Here is a 20,051-nt window from a genome sequence, read left to right as displayed (position 1 = left end):
ATTCCAGTTCCATCACGGCAATTTCAACTTCATTGTGGGTTATTACCCAGATGGTAATGGGCCCCTAGAAGCAAGGGGACTATTTCCGGTTCTTAGTCAGGTTAAAGAAATTGCCCTGATAAAATTGAAATCGCCGTGGTGAAATTGAAATTGCCGTGACGAAATTGAAAATGCACTGAACGAAAGTGAAATTTCCGTGACACTTTTGGGCCACCGTTCTATCTGTTTCGCATGCCGCAAACAGAAAATGAAACAATACTGAACTAAGTCTACACAGACAAAAGCCACTTTCGTGATTTTGCTCAATGTTGTATTCCTCGTGTTACGAGACAAGGGCTACGTCCTGGATCGTTGCTGGGAGGGGGGGTGGGTGGGTGGGGAAATGTTCTTTTTAAATCGGTCTATTTAGGTCCTTAGGATCCAAGCACAACATTAATCTTCCATCCTTTTTTTAATTTAATATTTATTGTAAGGCGCAGTTGAATATTTTTATAGAAACTGCGCGGTATAAATTTAAATTTTTTTATTATTATCATTATTATTATTATTATTATTATTATTATTATTATTATTATTATTATTATTATTATTATCATTATTATCCTTCTCAGGGAAAACTACAAAGGAGCTGACCCTGGGTGTGGTTGTGGTTACAGGCGCAATGTTATCTTGTTCCACCATACTAGATACTGTCCGGCTCCGCTTTCAGGCGATTGCGTAGGGCCACGGCCACACCTCTTGGTACAGGTTGTGTGTGGTTCACAGCACGGTCGAACTTGACGTGACCATCCAACACTCCTACTTCTTCCACTCTTACTGTAGAAACTGGTTTAACAGGCATACCGCCCTGTTATTTGCCATCATGGGCGGGATAAACAATGACGTCATCCATGTTTGCTTTTAATAGCATCATTATCCGATACTTGATAATGATTCTGCCATTGCACGCTTTTCGCCCTAAAACTGGGCGAGTATCCTTGTCGTCGACCACCTTGCAGTCTAGCGGGCACTTTAACTGTCAAGCCATACTCGTAAGATGACCTGCCCAACGACTGGAAGTCGCGATTTACCACAGGCTGATATAGCTGATGTCACAGGCTTGAGATGCTGGATCACTTGCCGCTTTCCTGCACAGATGAACCGGAACTACCTTACACCGGGCACCAGTGTCCGGCTGGAAGCGCAAACAATTCCCAGACTCCAGTGGTAGCGTGACAAGTTGCGAATGATGTAGCCTGACAGCTGAAACATCACTGACTACATATAATTCCTCATAGTCCTCAAGATAAACAATCTCCACATCAGATGCTGCCTAGTGATTCAGATTTCCACATCCGCTGCAGGTTTTCCCTCCAGCGCTGCAAATGCCCGTTCCGAAGTTCATAAAGGGTCTGAGCCCTAGTTTACAAATTGTTCAGATTGCGTCATATGAAGAAATGAACCCCATCGCGAGAAAGATGACATAAAAATTTGTTAGTTTACCAAGTTTGGTTATGTTTCATTGCATAGTAACCAGACTGTGACCTGTCAAAGGTCGCCCAATTTCCATACCAATGTCTCTAATTCTGACATGCTGTCCCCCCAAATCGGTACAGTCAGATTTTTCATTGATAACCTTCTACATGAATGGCAATGTAACGCCAGAATCTCAAACTTGGCAAACTAAGTTTCAAGAGATCTTTCTTGTGATGGACTTCAATTTCTGATTAAATGAAATTTAAATACTCGTCCCCAGTCTCCATTTGAACTCCGGAACGGCCATCCAGCCCAAGCTGCTTTTTGTGTAGGTTACGCAACATTTTCCCGGCCAGGCGCTTCGGCCGCCACTTGGCGTGGAAGTTCAGAATTAACTCTCAGCGTATCTTCGGGGTCGGGATGTACACAGAATGCACCCTGGCACCCGGGGGGCATCCAGCCATATGGTTTCTGTGTTTCGATGGATTTGTCTTCCTGGGGGCCGCGTGGACTATCGTCAAAGACAAGAAGCCCTGAGGCAACAATAAGCCCTAGACAATAAGCCCCGTTCGCGGTCTGATATCAGTGAAATTTTGCCATGATCGGTTTGCAATTCTTTTAGGTTCAAAGTTAGTCCTTGAGTTTTGTAATGTGGATCCAATTCATTATTGATTCCGGGTATGAAATCCCATTAAGTTGGATTAAGTACAGGCGTAACTTCAATTTGTTGAATTACGCCGTACAGAGTGTTTTTTTCTTTCTGGTGACTGTTACAAGTAATAAAATCATTTAGTATGAAACTTCAATCTTTATGATTTTCTATACGGCCATCCCTTTTGTGTCTAAAGAAGCAGTGACTGTGTAGAAAGTAGAAAAGAAAAGAAATGATCTAGAAGTAAATTGTCAGTTTTTGTACTACCCTAGTAGAAACACGAAGGTCCAATTTCTATTTAGGGCGTGCCCATATTTAAATACCAACGCCAAACCCATTTCCATGGTTTTCATTTCCTCGAATGTAGTCGAAGAGTGTAACGCTTAGTGTAAGGCACACGAAAACTAACAGTTGAGAAAAGTACTTAAAAATGTTGATTCGGTTTCATCAAGATCCTTTCAGGGTCTTTTAAACTGGGATATTTGCGATAGCCAACGCAGCGTGACTGGTTTGTTAGGATAAATTAAACTGAAAATCTAATTCCCTATACACAACATCTAAACTTGTTTAGTTGTGCCAGGATTGACATGACGAAAATCAGTGACAGAAAACTGAAAGAATACGTTTCACAAGGGGTTCAAATAACTTCAAACTTGCTGTTTCATTGGGCTAAAAGCCTGAAACACATCGAAAAACATCAGTGAAGAAGTTCCAAATTCTTTAAAGAAAATAATTATAAACTGTGTTTGAATAATCCGCTTTTAAACATGTTTTAGCCAAAAAAATGTAGTAATGGAAGTCTTATCCCCTCTCCTCCCCCCCCCCTCCTCCCCCCTCTCCTCCCTCGAATTTCCGAGCGGTTATTGGTTTTCCGAAAGTTCTAGCTGACCTTAGTATGCCGGTATAATACAACTTTATTTACTGAGGGTTATACCTAACAGCATATCCACTGATGAACAACTGTCCCCCTATCCTAAACACTAAAATACAATTTGAAACGATAATACTACTAAAATGAAGATATGTACACTAAAGAGAATTTTGGGCCGTGTGCAAACTGAGTGCTGGTTAAATAATAAGCTACTGTATAATAATCGCAGCATTGACTTCAGAAGACATTCCTGAGGTCTGCTTCCCGCCGGTTCTTTCTAGTTATCGTTCAGTTCAACCGTTACAAATTAAAATAATGTTTCTTTTGACTTCTTTGCGGAATTTCTATTCCTGCCTGCCAGAGTTCGTGATCCTGGAATGCTGGACTGCTGAGGAGAAGTTAGAAGAAGTGATACAACAAACCCGTGAGACCAAAGAAAACGGAAAGCCAAGCCAGAGAAGTGTTAAACGTGATTCTACAAATTTTGAACCCACACTGCCTTTGTTTGGCGTAATAAGTAAACAGGGCGATGTTGTTGCGATCTTTGAACGGATGGCCGTCACTCCACTCAGCTGATGTTGTGCAGTTTATTTTCTCGTAGACACCTTTAAAACGAAAGAAAAGGAGAAAACAATTGCGATTTTGCAATCACTGTAACCTAATTTCTGAGTGAATGACAGAGGGGTTAAGATGCTTGCTGAGTGTTAATGGCAGGTATTTACCACCCATTATACTTACTTTTATACTCATTAAAATACTCATTATACTTATTTTTTTATTCGTTTTTCTTAAGCATTTAAAAATGCGTGAGAATACAACAGTTTTGATTTTTAAAGACATGCTTCGACCGCTCTTCTGTCATCTTTAGTTTAAATTCAGAGCTGTCGAAACCTATTTTCAAAATTCAAACCCGCCTACTGCTATCCAGACATTTTAATTGCTCTTTTTTCCAACTAACGAAAGGAAGACCCTCGAGGTCAGATAATGCTGTACCATTTTGTTCGGCGCACGAGAGGGACGACGTCTGAAGCGAGTTTGTTACTTGGACCTTAGTGCGCAAGTGTTCTGCGCATCAACACGTGCGTAAATCCGTTTGGCCAAGTTGTAGTACGACGAGTTTGTGGTGAAATCTCGGTCTGAGGAGAACGCACGCATCTATTAAGGTCACCCTATACCTTCAGAGGTGTCTCGCGTTTAAGCGATGTAGCGCGTCTAGTTTAAACTGTAGACACCTAAACCCCCATATAAAATTAAAGCTTATAGAGCTGGCTATCAAACTATACCAAGAAGTTTGAAATAAAATGAATTGTCGAATTTTTCACGACCTCTAAATGCGAGCTTCCGAATCACCTTTTTAAAGCTACAAGTCAAAGCGAATTTTGTTTTTCGCTAATTTAATTTGCTCCTCAGTTTCCGGACCCAAAGCGCTAAAAAAACGTGTCTGCGTTTTGCCATATTCAATCGCAATGAAAAGTTATAGAGCATTTTCGAAATAGGATGAAAAAAACGTGGAGTGATCGTACAAAAATCGCCCTCGGAGAAAAAATATTTCAAAAGAAAAATTCGCAGACACATTTTTGTTGTTTATATGTTAAACTAGCTACTGTCCAAATTTGAAGGCAAACGAACAAATTCCTTTTGAGTTTTAGCTCTTTGAAGTGGGTCCTCCAAGTGAAAAAAATTGATTCGAGAAAACAGTGCTAAAAATTCGGCAATTCATTTTATTTCAAAATTCTTGGTTTAGTTTGATAGCCAGCTCCATAAGCTTTAATTTGATATAAGGGTTCAGGTATCTACAGTTTAAACCGGACGCGCTACATCGCTTGGACGCGAGACACCTCTGAAGGTATAGGGTAACCTTAAAGACACTGCAGAAACCGGAAAACAAAAATCATACCGTGAATAGACAGTTGTCATGAGCATTTGAACATGTAGTTTTTCCATTCAAGGTCAGCTCGTCGTTGGTGTATGAGTTCACTGAAGAAGCTCGTACTCGACATTGCTGACACTCTCTATTGCTTCCAGTCTGTTCGACTTTTACATGAATGAAGACGAACTATTCGGGAACTGAATTGGTAGGGAAAGCGTTCAAGTTAGGAAGGGAAATGAAAACTCATTGTCAATTTCTCCAAAACAAACCTGTCAACTGAAAAGAAATGCTGCAAAATTTATAACGTACATGCAGTGCCTTTGTTAGGCTAATTAAATACTTAGCCTACTGTTTCGTGAAGTTCTCGTTTCCTTACAGTTCTGCCTGCTTAAAGACCGTATTTTGCTAATGATTGCTACACAGTTACATTTTTGCAATGACAATTAAACTGATGTGAACAGTATAGAAAGACGTCACTAAATTTTCTTACCAGCGCAACGGCTTGTAATCCTAGCAGCAAAAATACACGGCAGAAGAAATAAATAAACGTGACAAACGAATAACAGGCACAGGTACACCAGGTTTAAGGTCGCAGTGCCATACTTGGTCCTAGAGAGAAATTCTTTCGATATGTAGATGACGGATAAAACGACGCCTGCTCCGTAACTGAACCAATGTAGTACAAACCACGCACTGTAGGCTGACACGGTATTGAAAACTACGGTGCACAGGTCTTCATGAATTCTGATGATACCATCTATGGTATCACCTCGGATATTCTGGGCACGTCTGAGGGCGTCGTTTGCAAATGTACCTGGGGCTATTAACACAGTAATTTTACTGATAACCGGCCAAGGCCTAATGACACAAGACTGACTCAATGACTGACTGACTTAATAACCGACTTAATGACCGACTGACCCACTGGCTAACTTGCCAACTGACCTACCGACTCACTGATCAACCGACTGACTCACTACACTGACTGGCTTACCAATTGACCTACTGACTGACCGACCGACTGACTGACTTACCAACAGACCAACCGACTCACTGATTAACTCATTGACTGACCAACCGACTGACTTACTGACTGACCGACTGACTCACTGACTGACTGACTTACCAACCAACCTACCAACTGACTGACTTACTGACTGGCCGACCGACTAACTGACTGACTTACCAACCGACCTACCGGCTGACCGACTGACTTACTGAATGACCGACTCACCAAACAACCTACTGACTGACCGAACGACCGACTTACTGACTTACCTACCAATCGAGCGACCGACTGACTTACTGACTGACACACTGGCTGACTTACCTACCAACTGACTGACTGACTTACTGACCGACCGATGAACTGAGTGACTCACTGACTGACTGACTTACTGACCGACCGATGAACTGACTTACTGACCAACCCACTGACTCACTGACTGACTGACTGACTTGCCAACTGACCTACCGACTGACTGACTTACCAACCGACCTACCGGCTGACAGACTGACTTACTGACTGACCGACTGACTGACTGACTGACTGACTTACCGACCCACCAACTGACTGACTTACTGACCTTCCGACTGACTCACTGACTGACTGACTTACCAACCGACCTATCGACTGACTGACTTACTGACCGACAGATCGACGGACTGACTGACTTACCAACCGACCTACCGGCTGACCGACTGACTTACTGATTGACTGACTCCCTAACTGACCTACTGATGGACCGACTGACTGACTTACCTACCAATCAAGTGACCGACTGACTCACTGACTGACTGACCTACTTACTGACCGACCGACCGACCGACTGACAAACTAACCGATGACTGTCTGACTTACTGACCGACCGTTAGACTGTGACTTACCAACCGACCTACAGGCCGACCGACTGACTGACTGACTTACCAACCAACCTACTGATCGACCGACTGACTGACTGACTTACTGACCAACTGACTCACTGACTGACTTACCTACCGACTGACCAACTGACTGACCAACTGACGGACTGACTGACTTACCAACCGACCTACCGGCTGACCGACTGACTTACTGATTGACTGACTCCGTAACTGACCTACTGCTGGACCGACTGACTGACTTACCTACCAATCAAGTGACCGACTGACTTACTGACTGACCGACCAACCTACTGACCGACCGACTGACCAACTGACCGTCTGATTTACTGACCGACCGTTAGACTGAGTGACTTACCAACCGACCTACTGATTGACCAACCGACTGACTGACTTACTGACCAACTGACTCACTGACTGACTTACCTACCGACTGACCAACTGACTGACTAACTGACTGACTGACTCTACTGACCGACCGACTGACTCACTGTCTGACTGACTTGCCAGCCAACGGACCGGCTCACTGACTGACTGACTGACCTACTTACTGAAAGATGGACTGACTGGCTGACTTACGACCGACGGACCCACCGACCGACTCACTGCTTAACTTTCCAACGTATTGACCAACAAACCAATTGATTAAATGGCCACGGCCGACTAACTGGTTGACTCTGAGCTCTATTTACATTTGCTTGTGTGATATGTCGAGCTGTTGCCCAATTCTCTATACTGTTTTTATTAGCTGCATCTTGATGCTTGAAAGAACTTTCCTAAATCCTTGCAGCTAGGCTTTCAATTTTTGCGATATATATTCTTACTGTTCAGGCAGAAAATTACTGTTACGTTACAGCCTTTGCTAACACCTAAACTTTGAAACTTTTGTATTTAAATTAAAAAGGAGCTAAGAGAGTTCTACCCTCCAATTCACATTCTCTGTATACCATTAGACATCCAGCGTTTGTCTTTCAACTTTAACATGACTTTGTTCGATTGGGGGCTTGTGAAAATGGGTCTGATGCGATAGAAGGTTGGGTATCCTTAAAGTGGCATGGGCTTAACCAGGGCATAAAAAAGTAATCCTAATTGTACCCGTGTTCGCTAACGACACTGTTATAGTCGATGCAGGTATAACAACCCGTTAAGGTAACGTAATTTTTTAAAGTAAAATGATTTTTTTTTCAACACTAAATGTTTCGTCCTCGTAGTTGGAGTTATCTTGTTCTTGTTTTGGTCGTATGCACCAAACAGGATAAAATTAGATTTTTTTCAGTTTTTGAACCACGTTAGTCGATTGTCTTAATCAATTAATGTCACTGACCAACTGATTAACTGGCTGACAGAACGAATAAATAACCGGCCAACTGACCTACTGACTGACTGACGGGCGGACGGACCTACTAACGGACAGACTGACGGACGAACTGACTGACTGACTAGCTCATAGCGACTGACTGACTGACTGACAGACTAGTTGACTGACGGCCGGAAGGACTGAATAGCTGTCCGACTGACTCACGGACTGATTGGTGACTGACGGACTGACTACATTGTATCTGACTGATTCACTAACTGACAGACTAGCTGACCTACGACCGGACGAACCGACTAGCTGACTGACTGATTAGTTGACCGACCGACTGACTGATGGACTGACTGGTTGACTGAGTGAGCGACTGACTGGGGACTAGCTGACGCAATGACTGACTGAGAGATTGACCGTGCCGAAACTAAATCTGAGTGACCAACCGGCAAACTGGTAAACTGAAGTATTCCGAGCGTTCGTTTTTGACCAAAACAATTTTGTTTTCTTCGTGTAGAAGCTATAGGCACAGACTACTAAGTCAACTCACCAAGCGTGAATGAACTGACTGCAAATACGTGACAGATGGTTATCGCTGTCCACTGAGCAAAAAACTGTGATCCTACTCCTGTAGTGAGTTCGTCAAAATACGAACCACGAGGCTGACTCCACACAATGGCGTAAAACACAGCCACCGAGCATAAATACAACGCTGTAATAAGAAAAAAAGCAAAAGACAACCACCAGACGTCTTTTCTGTCTAGATCTCTCATCATTGTTTCCGAGGGGGGAACTAACGCCGAGTCCTTTCTCTTTGCCACGACGAAACAACCAATGAACAGAAGGTACGAAATGACCGCCGCAAGTGACACTATCGTATTAACAGCTTTTGAGAGTTGCCGATCACCTTTTTGATGCGAAGAATTTTTGCCCGTTGAGTTTTGAAGGAAGCCACAGTCGAAGCCACGACATCCCAGAACGACATAGAAATCATAGACCGCTTGATAAATACAAATTATCCCGACTATAACGCGAGGGATGTAGTTCCACGCCTGATGGCTCCATAATCCAAGCGAACAGAAACAAAATTTGAAAATGCCCAGCATAATTCTTGAAAATTTGTCACTTTCTTGCTGCTCTCGGTCATCCCGGAAGTTGTCGGAAGTTGTTTCTTGGCGGGGAAGAAGTGGCTGTTGTTCTTCATTTCCCTCCGCATCGACCGTGTTATTATCGTCTGTAACGATTTGCGGCTGATTCAGTCGTGCATTCTCCATGTTAAGATAACAAATGACTACAAATCAAGGTGGAATACTATTATTTGCCCGGCTGAGAAAGTTCCTCGCGAATTTCTACGAATGATCCGTGATGTAAATTAAATATTAATGACTCAAAATATTGTAATTTACTTTCGGTTTGAGTAGTGTGTACACTGGAAAGAAATTTCTAAACTTCTGGTTTTCCAAGAATTTTACTCAAGGTTGTAAATTTTCATCATTCGGACAATAACGGGACAAAACTCTTAATAACCTCTTGACACCTGAAGTTTAGTTTTAATTCAGTTTTACTTTTCATTAAGAAAACAATATATTCCCTGAGGGACCATTCATTATTTATCGGAGTGGGGAGGGATGGGGAAGAAATTCGTAAACTATCTTTTTTTTTTCATATCCCCCCCCCCCCTCCCCACTAAATAAAACTAACTCTTTTTAGCACCCCTTTGTTTTAATGATTTTTCTTTGCTTTCTAACATATAAGTTATTGGCAGTTTATTTTAAATAAATTCTCACGAACATTTCAGTAGCAAGCTTCTTGATTTTGTGGCTGGTTTTTTATGATTTGGAGGACTGGATTGAGACTGCTTAAGGTTACTTATACGGAAGGAAGGTCGAATTTTTCTCAAATAATTTTTTTTAGATAACTGTTGAAACAAGAAAGGGCTGCAAAGTTTCGTGAAAACAGCCGTTAGAAATCTCAAAAAGAACGCGAGCTATCTGAAAAGCAAAGTTTTGTAGGAAAAGTGGTGAGCGAGTGAAGGTGTCATAATCCAATTTATGCAGGATTGTGTTGACATATTACGCGGCAAAATTTACCCGCGATCTCGAATAACCGGCAAATTTGCATATTTTTGCCATCGTGTTCATCGCATGTCACGGCGTTGTATGTAAAATTTTACTGTGAAACAGCGTTCCATTTTGGATTCAAGCATTGCGTAAAAGGTTGTTATGAAGAAAGCGAAACTAGAAAAGTCGCGTTGGGTGAAAGTTAAGAAAAAAACGGGGCCAAAGAAGGTCAAAAAATCATTTGACGAAGCCTAAAAACTTCAGCTGGCGGAGAGCGACAAGGGTTCTTTGTACAACCAGTCAGATTTTCTTTCAAACCCATCCTCGTCGAAAGACATCGGGGCAAGCCGGATAAAAATAACTGCCTCGGCAGCAGAGAAATTCGAGGACAAGAAATCCGATAGTGGAGAGTACTCCTTTGTGGAGAGTCAAACATTAGTTCGGAGTCCGAAATCGAAGATGCCGGCAACAATTCACTTTCGCCGTTGTTGACCGGCTGAAAATAAGCAGTGAACTTTAGCGCGCAGCCTCGTGCACTGATCTACTGATAGCGGTGAGAAGTGCGTGTCTCTTGTCAACTCCGCTGGGGCTGCCAGTTTCATGTTCTGCGTCTATCTGCCGTTTTCTTCTTTGTTTTGGTTTCGCCGGTGGCTTTCTCGCGCCAGACTTAACTTTTCCCATAAAGAAATCGCTTTACAATATTACAGTAACACTAAATGCTTCCGCGGGGAATTTCGATTGTTTCTTTTTAATCTACAGAACTCCCCAGGGAATGCTTCTTTGTGTTTGATTGGCCGGCGGCATGAGCGCGTTGACAAGTATTTTAATGAGGTGCGAGAACTCTGAAAATGTTTCACGGCCGAAAACACGGCTTTTGTTTTTGCGCGAATTCCCCATCTTCAAATGAATTAATAGGGTATGTAGATTTGCCAGATTTCAACGAAATTTGGCCAAAATGGTCATCAGATATTAATGTATCAAAGTGTGTCAGGCTTTTACGAAATTCAAAATATTTTTCCCGTGACGTGTTAACATCTGACGCGACTACAAAAATTTTCCATTGTCCATCTTTAGGATAGGTTTTCTCACAAACCAATAGGAATAAAGAAAAAGCCTGACACACTTTGTTAGCCTATTATCTCCTGATTGATATTGTGGAGTCTGTTTGGTTGTGCGCCTTTACGTGGAGTGGGTAATTCAGTTAAGTACACGTCGCTGGTATTGAGTTTGCAGGCCTCTGAGCGCTTATGTATCCAACAAAATAAAAAAACATTGATATTTTCGCAATCTTCAATTTATCAGCTTTACAGTGATATATAGTTTTCCGTGGTTTTATCGAAAGCAGCGCGCGTACGCTAGATTTTCCTGAAGGCACTCGCGAAACATGGGAGTAACCTTAAATCCCTATGGTTTTTAGGCATTTTGGCTTGGTTCGTTTTTATTTGTGATAACTCTCCTGGTGAGATGTATGTAATGACTGTGTGAATCATAATTTGGAGCGTGTAAGTAGTTTTACCTATAGAAATGAAGTCATAAACACTTTTTTACTGTAAAACGTTTAGCCACAAACAGAAAGACTCGACAGAAACAATTAAAGACATACATAAAGCAGACTTCACCTCAAGCTAACAGGCCATTGAAGGCGGTTTTTTGACAGTTTCGCCACTGTTCAAAGGTTAAAGCAGATGACCGCGGTACAGTCTACACTCGGGTTCCCGTGTGACATTTTTCGCATCCATTCGTTGTGTACTCAAAGAGATCACAAGGTGAAACATCTTAATTAAAAAGGCCTTAGTTACAATTTACTATTTCTGCATGTTTCTGTTGTTACTGCCTAACTAGTGTTGCTGTTGGCCCCTGTAGAATAGGACCTGCAGATTAAAATGGCATATGTGACACTTGATGTAAGGCTTTTATTTCAGTGGGTTCTGAGTATTCAAGGTAAAATGTAATCGGGTTTCCCTAGACACATTTTGGCCTTCTTGTTTTTGTATAATAAATGCAGTTAAATCTCACATATTTATCACTGTGATTTCATGTGGAGCAGAACATATATTACATTCGAGACCTTTATTACGTTTAGGGCCAGAAGTTATTACACTTAGGACCTTTATTACATTTAAGGCCGAAAGTTATTACACTTAGGACCTTTATTACATTTAGGGACATTTATTACATTTAAGGCCTCAACAGGGGTTCGTCACGCGTTCCTGCCCCAGGAACGCGTGACGAACCCCTAAGAACGTCTGCGTGGGAGGCTAACTTTCTACATACTTTAGGTTAAATTTGATCTCACAAATGATACAATCATGAATGTGAGGACCACCCTGGTATAACCCAGATGGTTTCTGGAGTTCTCCTCACTACTCACATTTAATTGTAATAATCAATAACAGAAATAATTATAACCTACAACTTTGGGATTTCTGTTCTACTGCGAAGCTAATAAGAATGAATGAATGAATAAACAAAACTTGGCATGATAGACTAACTAACTTCAAATTGCTAAAACGTTATTGCACATTGCCCGTCTCCAACGAGCAAATTATCGAATCATTATCAAAGAAAAACCTAAAACAATACTGTTAAAGCTCGGATAACGCTTCGAAGGACTGGGTATTCCATCCAGTGGGGGTCTTGACAATCTGCGAGCCAGCGAGCCATGCGAGGCAGACGTGCGAGGCACTCAGGATAGCCTAAAAAACACTCCGGTTAGCCTAAATAGCACTCCGGTTAGCCTAAATAGCACTCAGGTTAGCTTAAATAGCTCCCCGGTTAGCTTAACGGTTAACATTTATGTTGGGGGTTGTTCATGCCTCGCAAGCCTCGCATGTTTTGTTCATGCCTCGCACGTCTGCGCACGTTTGGCTCGCATGGCTCGCACGTTTGGCTCGCTGGCTCGCACATTGGCAACACTCATCCAGTGGGGAGTCTGTATAGTTTCTTTATGTGAAACTGGCCGTGTGGTGTACTGTGGTCGCCTGGGCATGTTGTTTGCTGCAAAATTACCATCTATTTGGGGACAACCTCTCACGGTTTATCACTAAATTTCTCATCGCGAGACTAGTAAACAGTGAGGTTTGTTCACTACCCTGAGTACCAGAGGCTGTTTTTGTTTAGCCGCTTGATGCGTCGGATGACGAACGATCGGCCTTGGGTCCGACCCATAGCATTCGTACTATTTCACGGTAAAGAATTTTCCAGGAATTGTTTTCAGAATTTCATATCCTCCAGTCCCAAAATCCGGCCAATAGAGTGTCAATTTTGTGTCTGTTTAACACATGCACTATTTAGTATTCATAACTTCTGGCGCGTTTTATAGATTTCAAGCACTCTCCACAAACCGGCTTCACCGTACAGAAATAAAATTTCTGACGGCAAAAATTTCATGAATTGCAGCACCTGTATCGACGAACTCTGAGAGTTGGACGGACTATGAACAAGGCTAAAAGAAGTGGAACAGTAAAGCTGTAACTCCAAAGAAGAAGGAAAACCAGGCAAGGGAAGTGTTAAACGTTATTCTACCAACTTTAAAGCCGCATCGTCTGTCTTTGGCGTAGGAAATAAACAGAGCGATGTTTTGGCGATCTCTGAAGGGATGGCCTTCACTCCACTCAGAGGATACGGTGCAGTTTACTTTCTCGTAGATTCCTGGGAACCGGAAAGAACAAACTATTACAATAACAAAATATTAATGAGTGTGTGCACATGGCGTAACGTACCCGAGTTCTTTCCCTGAAAGACCCTCAAGTCACTGTCAACATGGCCAACTTGAAAATTAATGAGACTTTTGACCGCTGTCTACAACAGGCTGCATTTTGCCAAAGTGAAGGTGTTTGCTGTGTTGAATTCAAGTTTAGCTCTGTCATGTTGCTACACTCAAACTTACAACTGACTTGGCTATGTCAGGCGGATGAGCCCTAACAATTGGGGCTAAACAGGAGGCAGCGTGGCAGAAAATCGCTGCCCAAAGGATATGCAAGGCGACGCACATGCGTGATGGACCGACCAATGCAGGCGTGGTACTGTTTTACGGTGTCTTGACACTTAACATTACTACTAGTTCACTATCTTTCCGAAGGGCATCCGATAAATGCTCGGCTTACCAGCACATTGACTCGAGATCCTTGCTGCACACACACACGGGAAGATAAACAGGTAAAGAAGACAAAGGAAGGCTGGTAAAAAGCCAAAATCAACTCCACTGGTTGTGTGAGTCTGATGCTCAGTGTCACGCAGGATAATCTCTTCAGATATGTATATCACAGCTACAAGAAGACCGGCTCCGTAAGTGAACCAGTGCACCACAAACCACACACTGTAGGCTGATACGGTACTGAAAACTATGGTGCACAAGGCTTCATGTATTCTTATGACGTCATCAAGGGTGCCATTTTGAATGTCCCGGATGCGCTTGAAGGTGACCTCTGCAAATGTACCTGAGGTATGATAATGATAATGATAATGATAATGATAATGATAATGATAATGATAATGATAGTAATAAGTAATGGTAATACGACTGAGTGGAGTACAATTCAGGGAGTAATCGGGTGAGAATTACGAGCCTGATTACCCCTGAAATGTACGACACGAAGTCCCATTACCAATTAATTGTGCCAATAACAAAAAGTTTCCTCCATTTTTCTTTTCCAGTTGAAGCTAGACAGCTTACCTGGTCACAATTTTTTCATTGATTTTGATTGGTTATCATGTGCCATGTAGTGAAATTTCATTGGCTAGTGGCATTTGCTACTTGATTTTCATTGGTCCTTTAACTGTCCGATTTGACCTGTCTGACTACAAGCTTCTAGTAATCAGACAGGTCAAATCGGACAGTTTTGGATTTACATAGCAAAATTAAGCTATAAATAATGGGCTGTTAAGAACCAATCATATTCAAGCACTTTGTTATTGACACAATTATAATAATAATAATAATAATAATAATAATAACACAACTTTAATTAAAAATTCATAACTTATTTAATAAGCACTAAAATAAAATCAATTTAAAAGTGAAACTCTGTACAACTTTTCACAAAAAGCTACCTACCAAGATCAAAAGGGGTGAAATTATACATCGTGATCTTGTGTTGTGAAAATATGGTTCCCCGGCAAAGACTCGAACATCATTCTCCTGTACTCAAGGACGACGTGATAACCTCTACACCCGGCACAGGCAAACCCACAGTGAAAGTGAACGAAATAGCACAGCTTATTCTTATTATGTCACTGAGATCAGGGGGTCGCTCACTCGACACAGAGAGTCTGATTGCACTTAGAATAAATCTTCTTTGCTGCCTGTTTCATGGTCTCTCTGTGTTGACTGAGCAACCCCTGTGATCAAGGTGATGTAATGAGAATAAACTGTGCTATTTCGTCCGCCGTCACTGTAAGTTCCCCTGTGGTGTAGCAGTTATCACGTCTGCCTTGATTGCAGGAAACCAGCAAGGTTCGAGTTCTTGCTGGTGAGCCATATGTTCACATAGTACGTTATATCTTGCTTTTCCACATTTACTTGCTTTGTTAATTAATTCATATAACAGGTCATTACAGTGATCCTATGTGAAAATATGGCTGATTCACTTAGTATGAATATTCCTTGGTCTCGGTTTCATGCAATGAGCTATTTTTTACCAAATTATGTTACTAAGTACCCTAAATCCAACGACGCGCCATCTAGGAATATGGAATTCCGGTGAAAATTATTGATCGCCAGTCATCATATTTGCCAATTTGGGTTAAGGCAGGAGCAGGTTCATACTGATACAGCGGTCATAATTGCAAAGGGTGTCGTAACATTTTAAAATGCAATGTTAACTCTAATTAATGGACAAACAACAACAACAAGATATTAAATGTGAATAGGGGAGAAACGAAGACTCGAAAAAAAATCCGAGTCCCAGATGGGATTTGAACCCACGACCCTCCGTGATCTAGATCGCAGAGGGTCGTGGGTTCAAATCCCATCTGGGACTCGGATTTTTTTTTCTGAGTCTTCGTTTCTCCCTTATTTACATTTAATGTTAACTCTCCTAGAGGAAATACAGGGATCACACCCACATGTAACAGTTTGTACCAGCCATTCTTGTCGTGCTCGGCCCCATGCCCTCCTCTTGCAAGTTCAGCTAGTTCGATAAGCGTGTTGAGCCTGTGAATTGAGGCTGAGTTTGCATTATTCTTCTCGGTTTCTTTCGAGGAATCTCAGCTTTACATGACCTACATACACTCGATTGAAAAAACTTAAACATAAGATTCAACAGTTTTCAGGGAAATGTTTGACCTATGAGCTCATTTACATTCACGTTGTCAGAAAATAAAAACAATGGCGTTTTTAGACCTTACAATTTGCACGTTGCTCACGAAGAAAGAGAAAAACTAGTGAGAAAAACATGAAATGGCGAAATGAACGTATGCTAATTAAATTACCCATAATTCCATCAGGTCGCATCGTTTACGATTCGCAGTTCATATTGGCAGACGCCCTTTTAGCTAGTCACGCAGAAAGATTGCGTGATGAGCCAAAAGAGCTTCTGCGACGGAGGCTACAGTTCGTACAGGAAAACTTTCATTCAATCGAGTGTATAAACAGCATTGTTACTTGCGAAGACCAAAGTTCCATACCCAGAAACAAAGAGTGGAAGAACACATAACACTTACCGAGTGTGAACGAACTGACGGCGAAGACGTGACAAGTATTGACTGACACGAATCGGAGCAAGAACTGCGCTGCTACGCCTGTCGCGGCCAAAAGTGTGCAAAATGGATTTTCAGCCTGGTGAATTTCGGCCGGATTTTTCCTTCGGCGTTTGTAAAACACACCCATCGAGCTTGACAACAACAATAGTGTCACGACAATGAAAGCAAGAAATAACACGATTGATTCCCTTTTACTAACATGATTTGGTAGTGATTGTGAAGGAGACACAAGAGCGGAGTCTTTGCGTTTGGCTGCCATAAAACAACAGATGAAAATAAAGTATGAGATAATAGCCGCCGCAGAAATTATGACAATGTCCATGTCTCCAACTTTATTGCCGTAGCGAAATGGCTGCTTCTTTTCGTCTGTTAAATTCTTATAGTTCATGGGAAAACAATCATGTAACAGGTTAATATATAGAACGACAACGCCTTCATAAATACAAACTGCGCCAAGTAGAACGCGAGGGATGTAGTTCCACGCCTGATGTCCCCATAATCCAAGCAAACAAAATACAGCTTTGAGGACAGCGAGTACAATCCGTGTGCATTTATCAGTTTCTTGCCCCTCTCGTCCAAGCCGGAAGCTGTCGAGGCCGACGGTTTGCGGTTGCGGAGGATGTATCAATGGTTGTCTTTCGTCCGGGCTTCTGTTCGATCCTTCGTCATCTGTTGCCATTGCACCACTGTCTTCCGTATCCTCCTTGTCTGGATAAAATTGACCCCGCCAAGATTTCCACACAGCCCAGAACCTTAATTATCGCTATACCTTACAAGACTGTTTACATTTCTCGGTTGATGTTTTCACTGCTTTTGGTTTCAAGTGTCGCGTTGCGTACGCAGTGGAATCGCCGGAATTCGGACACTTCCGGTTTTTCCAAGAACTGTGTATGGCAGGCGTTGTTACACAAGTTACACCATGGGCAATAGAAGAAACATGGGTTTCGACTAAGCAAATTATAACATTACATTTATCTCAAATACAGTTGAATTACTCACAATGAAATAGTCTTTAGTCTTTTCTGGTCGTTTCTCCCCATTTATTTCTTGTAGAATAGCCCTCATTGGCAACGCGCCGTTTGACTCAGAACAAATTTAGCCTGCATAACTCAGAACAAATTTAGCCTGCATAGCAAATTCGGTTACCAAGACTGAACGAATGCATGCTGGCGATATAAGAATGTTATGGCTATTCTACAAGAAATAAATGGGGAGAAACGACCAGAAAAGACAAAAGACTACTTCATTGTGGGTAATGCAACTTAATTTAAAATAAATGTGTTCTTTATTTAGTCGAAACCCATGTTTCCTATAGCCCATGGTTACACGTAACGTTACACACAGTAGTAGTATAACGTGCCCTGAAATGAACTTGTCTCGCAATGTTTTTATTGCAATCACCGTTACACGAAGTAGAACCGACCTTAACTTTTCGCAACGGTTGCGGGAACAAAACAATTCTGAGACGCGTTAATTTCATGGTAATGATTCCTGCAACGATTGTCGCAACAAAATTGTGAGACAAATTGCAAAAGAGAACAAGAAAAATGAATTTCAACCAAAGCCGATTGAACCAATCATGAATAGACGGAAAACAACTGTAAAACCCCAAGATTTTGGATTATTCACTGTTCGTGTCATACTGTGATCTGATTGGCCAGTTTTAAGTGACCCCAGTAATAGTAGTCGCACTAAGGCTTGCCTGAGAGAGTAGGGCAGGCTTCGAAGTGAGCGTCGGCCGATTTTGCTCAAAATTGGCACACGTAGTTACTATGAGGACTTGTGTAATATACCAAGTTTCAGTTTTATTGACCTTATTTGGGCTGAGTTCTAGATAACAGCCTTCTGGGGGTCTGTTGTACTATAGTACTACGCGCTATTACGCTTCAAGGAGTACAACCACGTCTTCTGCTCTTTTGGTTATTTATTGATAAACACTGCAAAACCTTACTCTGACAAGATCAAGATATAAAAGCCAAGAACAGATTAATCTCGTCACTTTTAGATCGTCCAAGCGTGCGTCCAGGCGTAATTTGGCGGGAACTGTCAATCAGCTGTCAAAATCTCATCAATCGTAAATTTAAGGTAACGTAATGCCTTGCACAGTAGTTCTTAAGCGAAATTACGCTTGCGCACTAAAACAATTTACATATTTTCCTCCGAGTAACTTTCAGCGACCAAAATGATTTTCTTCTTCAATTTTCAATGTCATTGCCAAACGCTGTGGGCAAAACAAAGCGAGGACATCAATGTAAAAATTACAAGGAACATTTCCATCTTTTACAAATGAACATTCTTGGCTAAATACAAGAGAAATCAAACATTAAATGAAATCGCATAACAACACTTTACAACGGAGACTTAAACTAGAACACAACCTTCTTGTCCAAATCTTGGAGTGTTGTCCAATAAAAGAACGAGTACCAGTAATATTCATGCGTAGCACGCTTGTTTTGGTTCATTGATTAAAGAACGAGTTGTATTCATGTGTATCGCGCTTGTTTCGGTTTATGGATTAAAAAACGAGTTATATTCATGCGTAGCGCACTTCATTCGGTTCCTGGATTAAAGAACGAGTTATATTCATGCGTAGCGCGCTTCATTCGGTTCCTGGATTAAAGAACGAGTTATGCGCCGATCAACTCGAAACTTCAACATCCCCCCGGGGAAACCCCGGGCATTTGAACTTTTGAAGATTGGATCGTTCAAATTCCCGCCCCCTCGGGCCAAATGGTGTTCAAATGCCCTACCTTATCGGATTTGTCTGTCAAATGCCCCTCCTAAAGAACAATCGTTGTCGTCTCCTATCATGAGTTACTACAAAAACCACAACTTTAACATTGAAACTATTAAAAAATGATTGGAAATTGAATTAATTAAGTCGGCCAATGTCAATCGGCAAGTGTAAGCTGCTCTAACTCCGAAATACGGCAAAGGTTGTTTAACGAGAAATACATAATAACATATTTAAAATGAGGTAGCCGGCTACGTAGACTGTTCGAGTGGCATGGTATTCTGCAGTTTAATTTGGCGGTTTTCATTCGACAGTGTGTTTTTTTTTCTTTCACTGTTCACTGCTGTTTTATGGCTATTCTAAAAACCTCTGTAGACACAAATGCGGGACAAAGACGCAGGTTGACTCGTTGTATAAAAAATCTACATCATTTAATATACAATCTATAAAAAATAATCCTTTTTTTGTAAGCTAATCGATCACAAATCACTGACAAATGCTATATCTCTTCCATCTCGTC

The 20,051-nt window shown here is 41.7% G+C and overlaps 2 protein-coding genes and 1 long non-coding RNA gene across 3 annotated transcripts in view; 1 reads left to right on the top strand and 2 right to left on the bottom strand.

Annotated features, from left to right (window-relative positions):
* LOC146483355 (uncharacterized) overlaps window positions 1–20,051 on the top strand; it is a 142,302-nt gene that overhangs the window by 82,913 nt on the left and 39,338 nt on the right. The window lies entirely within an intron of this gene.
* Window positions 3,004–9,473, bottom strand: LOC146483360 (uncharacterized). Its single transcript, XM_085106101.1, has 3 exons — window positions 8,586–9,473; window positions 5,339–5,662; window positions 3,004–3,583 (listed from the first exon to the last, which is right to left on the bottom strand). Exons 1-3 carry the CDS (start codon window positions 9,307–9,309, stop codon window positions 3,378–3,380), a joined length of 1,254 nt encoding a protein of 417 aa, XP_084962227.1. The 5' UTR covers window positions 9,310–9,473; the 3' UTR covers window positions 3,004–3,377.
* LOC146483359 (uncharacterized) lies at window positions 13,519–17,616 on the bottom strand. Its single transcript, XM_085106100.1, has 3 exons — window positions 16,759–17,616; window positions 14,202–14,534; window positions 13,519–13,746 (listed from the first exon to the last, which is right to left on the bottom strand). Exons 1-3 carry the CDS (start codon window positions 17,474–17,476, stop codon window positions 13,541–13,543), a joined length of 1,257 nt encoding a protein of 418 aa, XP_084962226.1. The 5' UTR covers window positions 17,477–17,616; the 3' UTR covers window positions 13,519–13,540.

This window comes from Pavona decussata, unplaced genomic scaffold (assembly GCF_977016875.1).
Source record: "Pavona decussata unplaced genomic scaffold, jaPavDecu1.1 SCAFFOLD_39, whole genome shotgun sequence".
NCBI classification, from domain to species: Eukaryota; Metazoa; Cnidaria; class Anthozoa; order Scleractinia; family Agariciidae; genus Pavona; species Pavona decussata.
The sequence above is the reverse complement of the archived record's forward strand: the minus strand, read 5'-3'. Positions and strand labels throughout refer to the sequence as shown.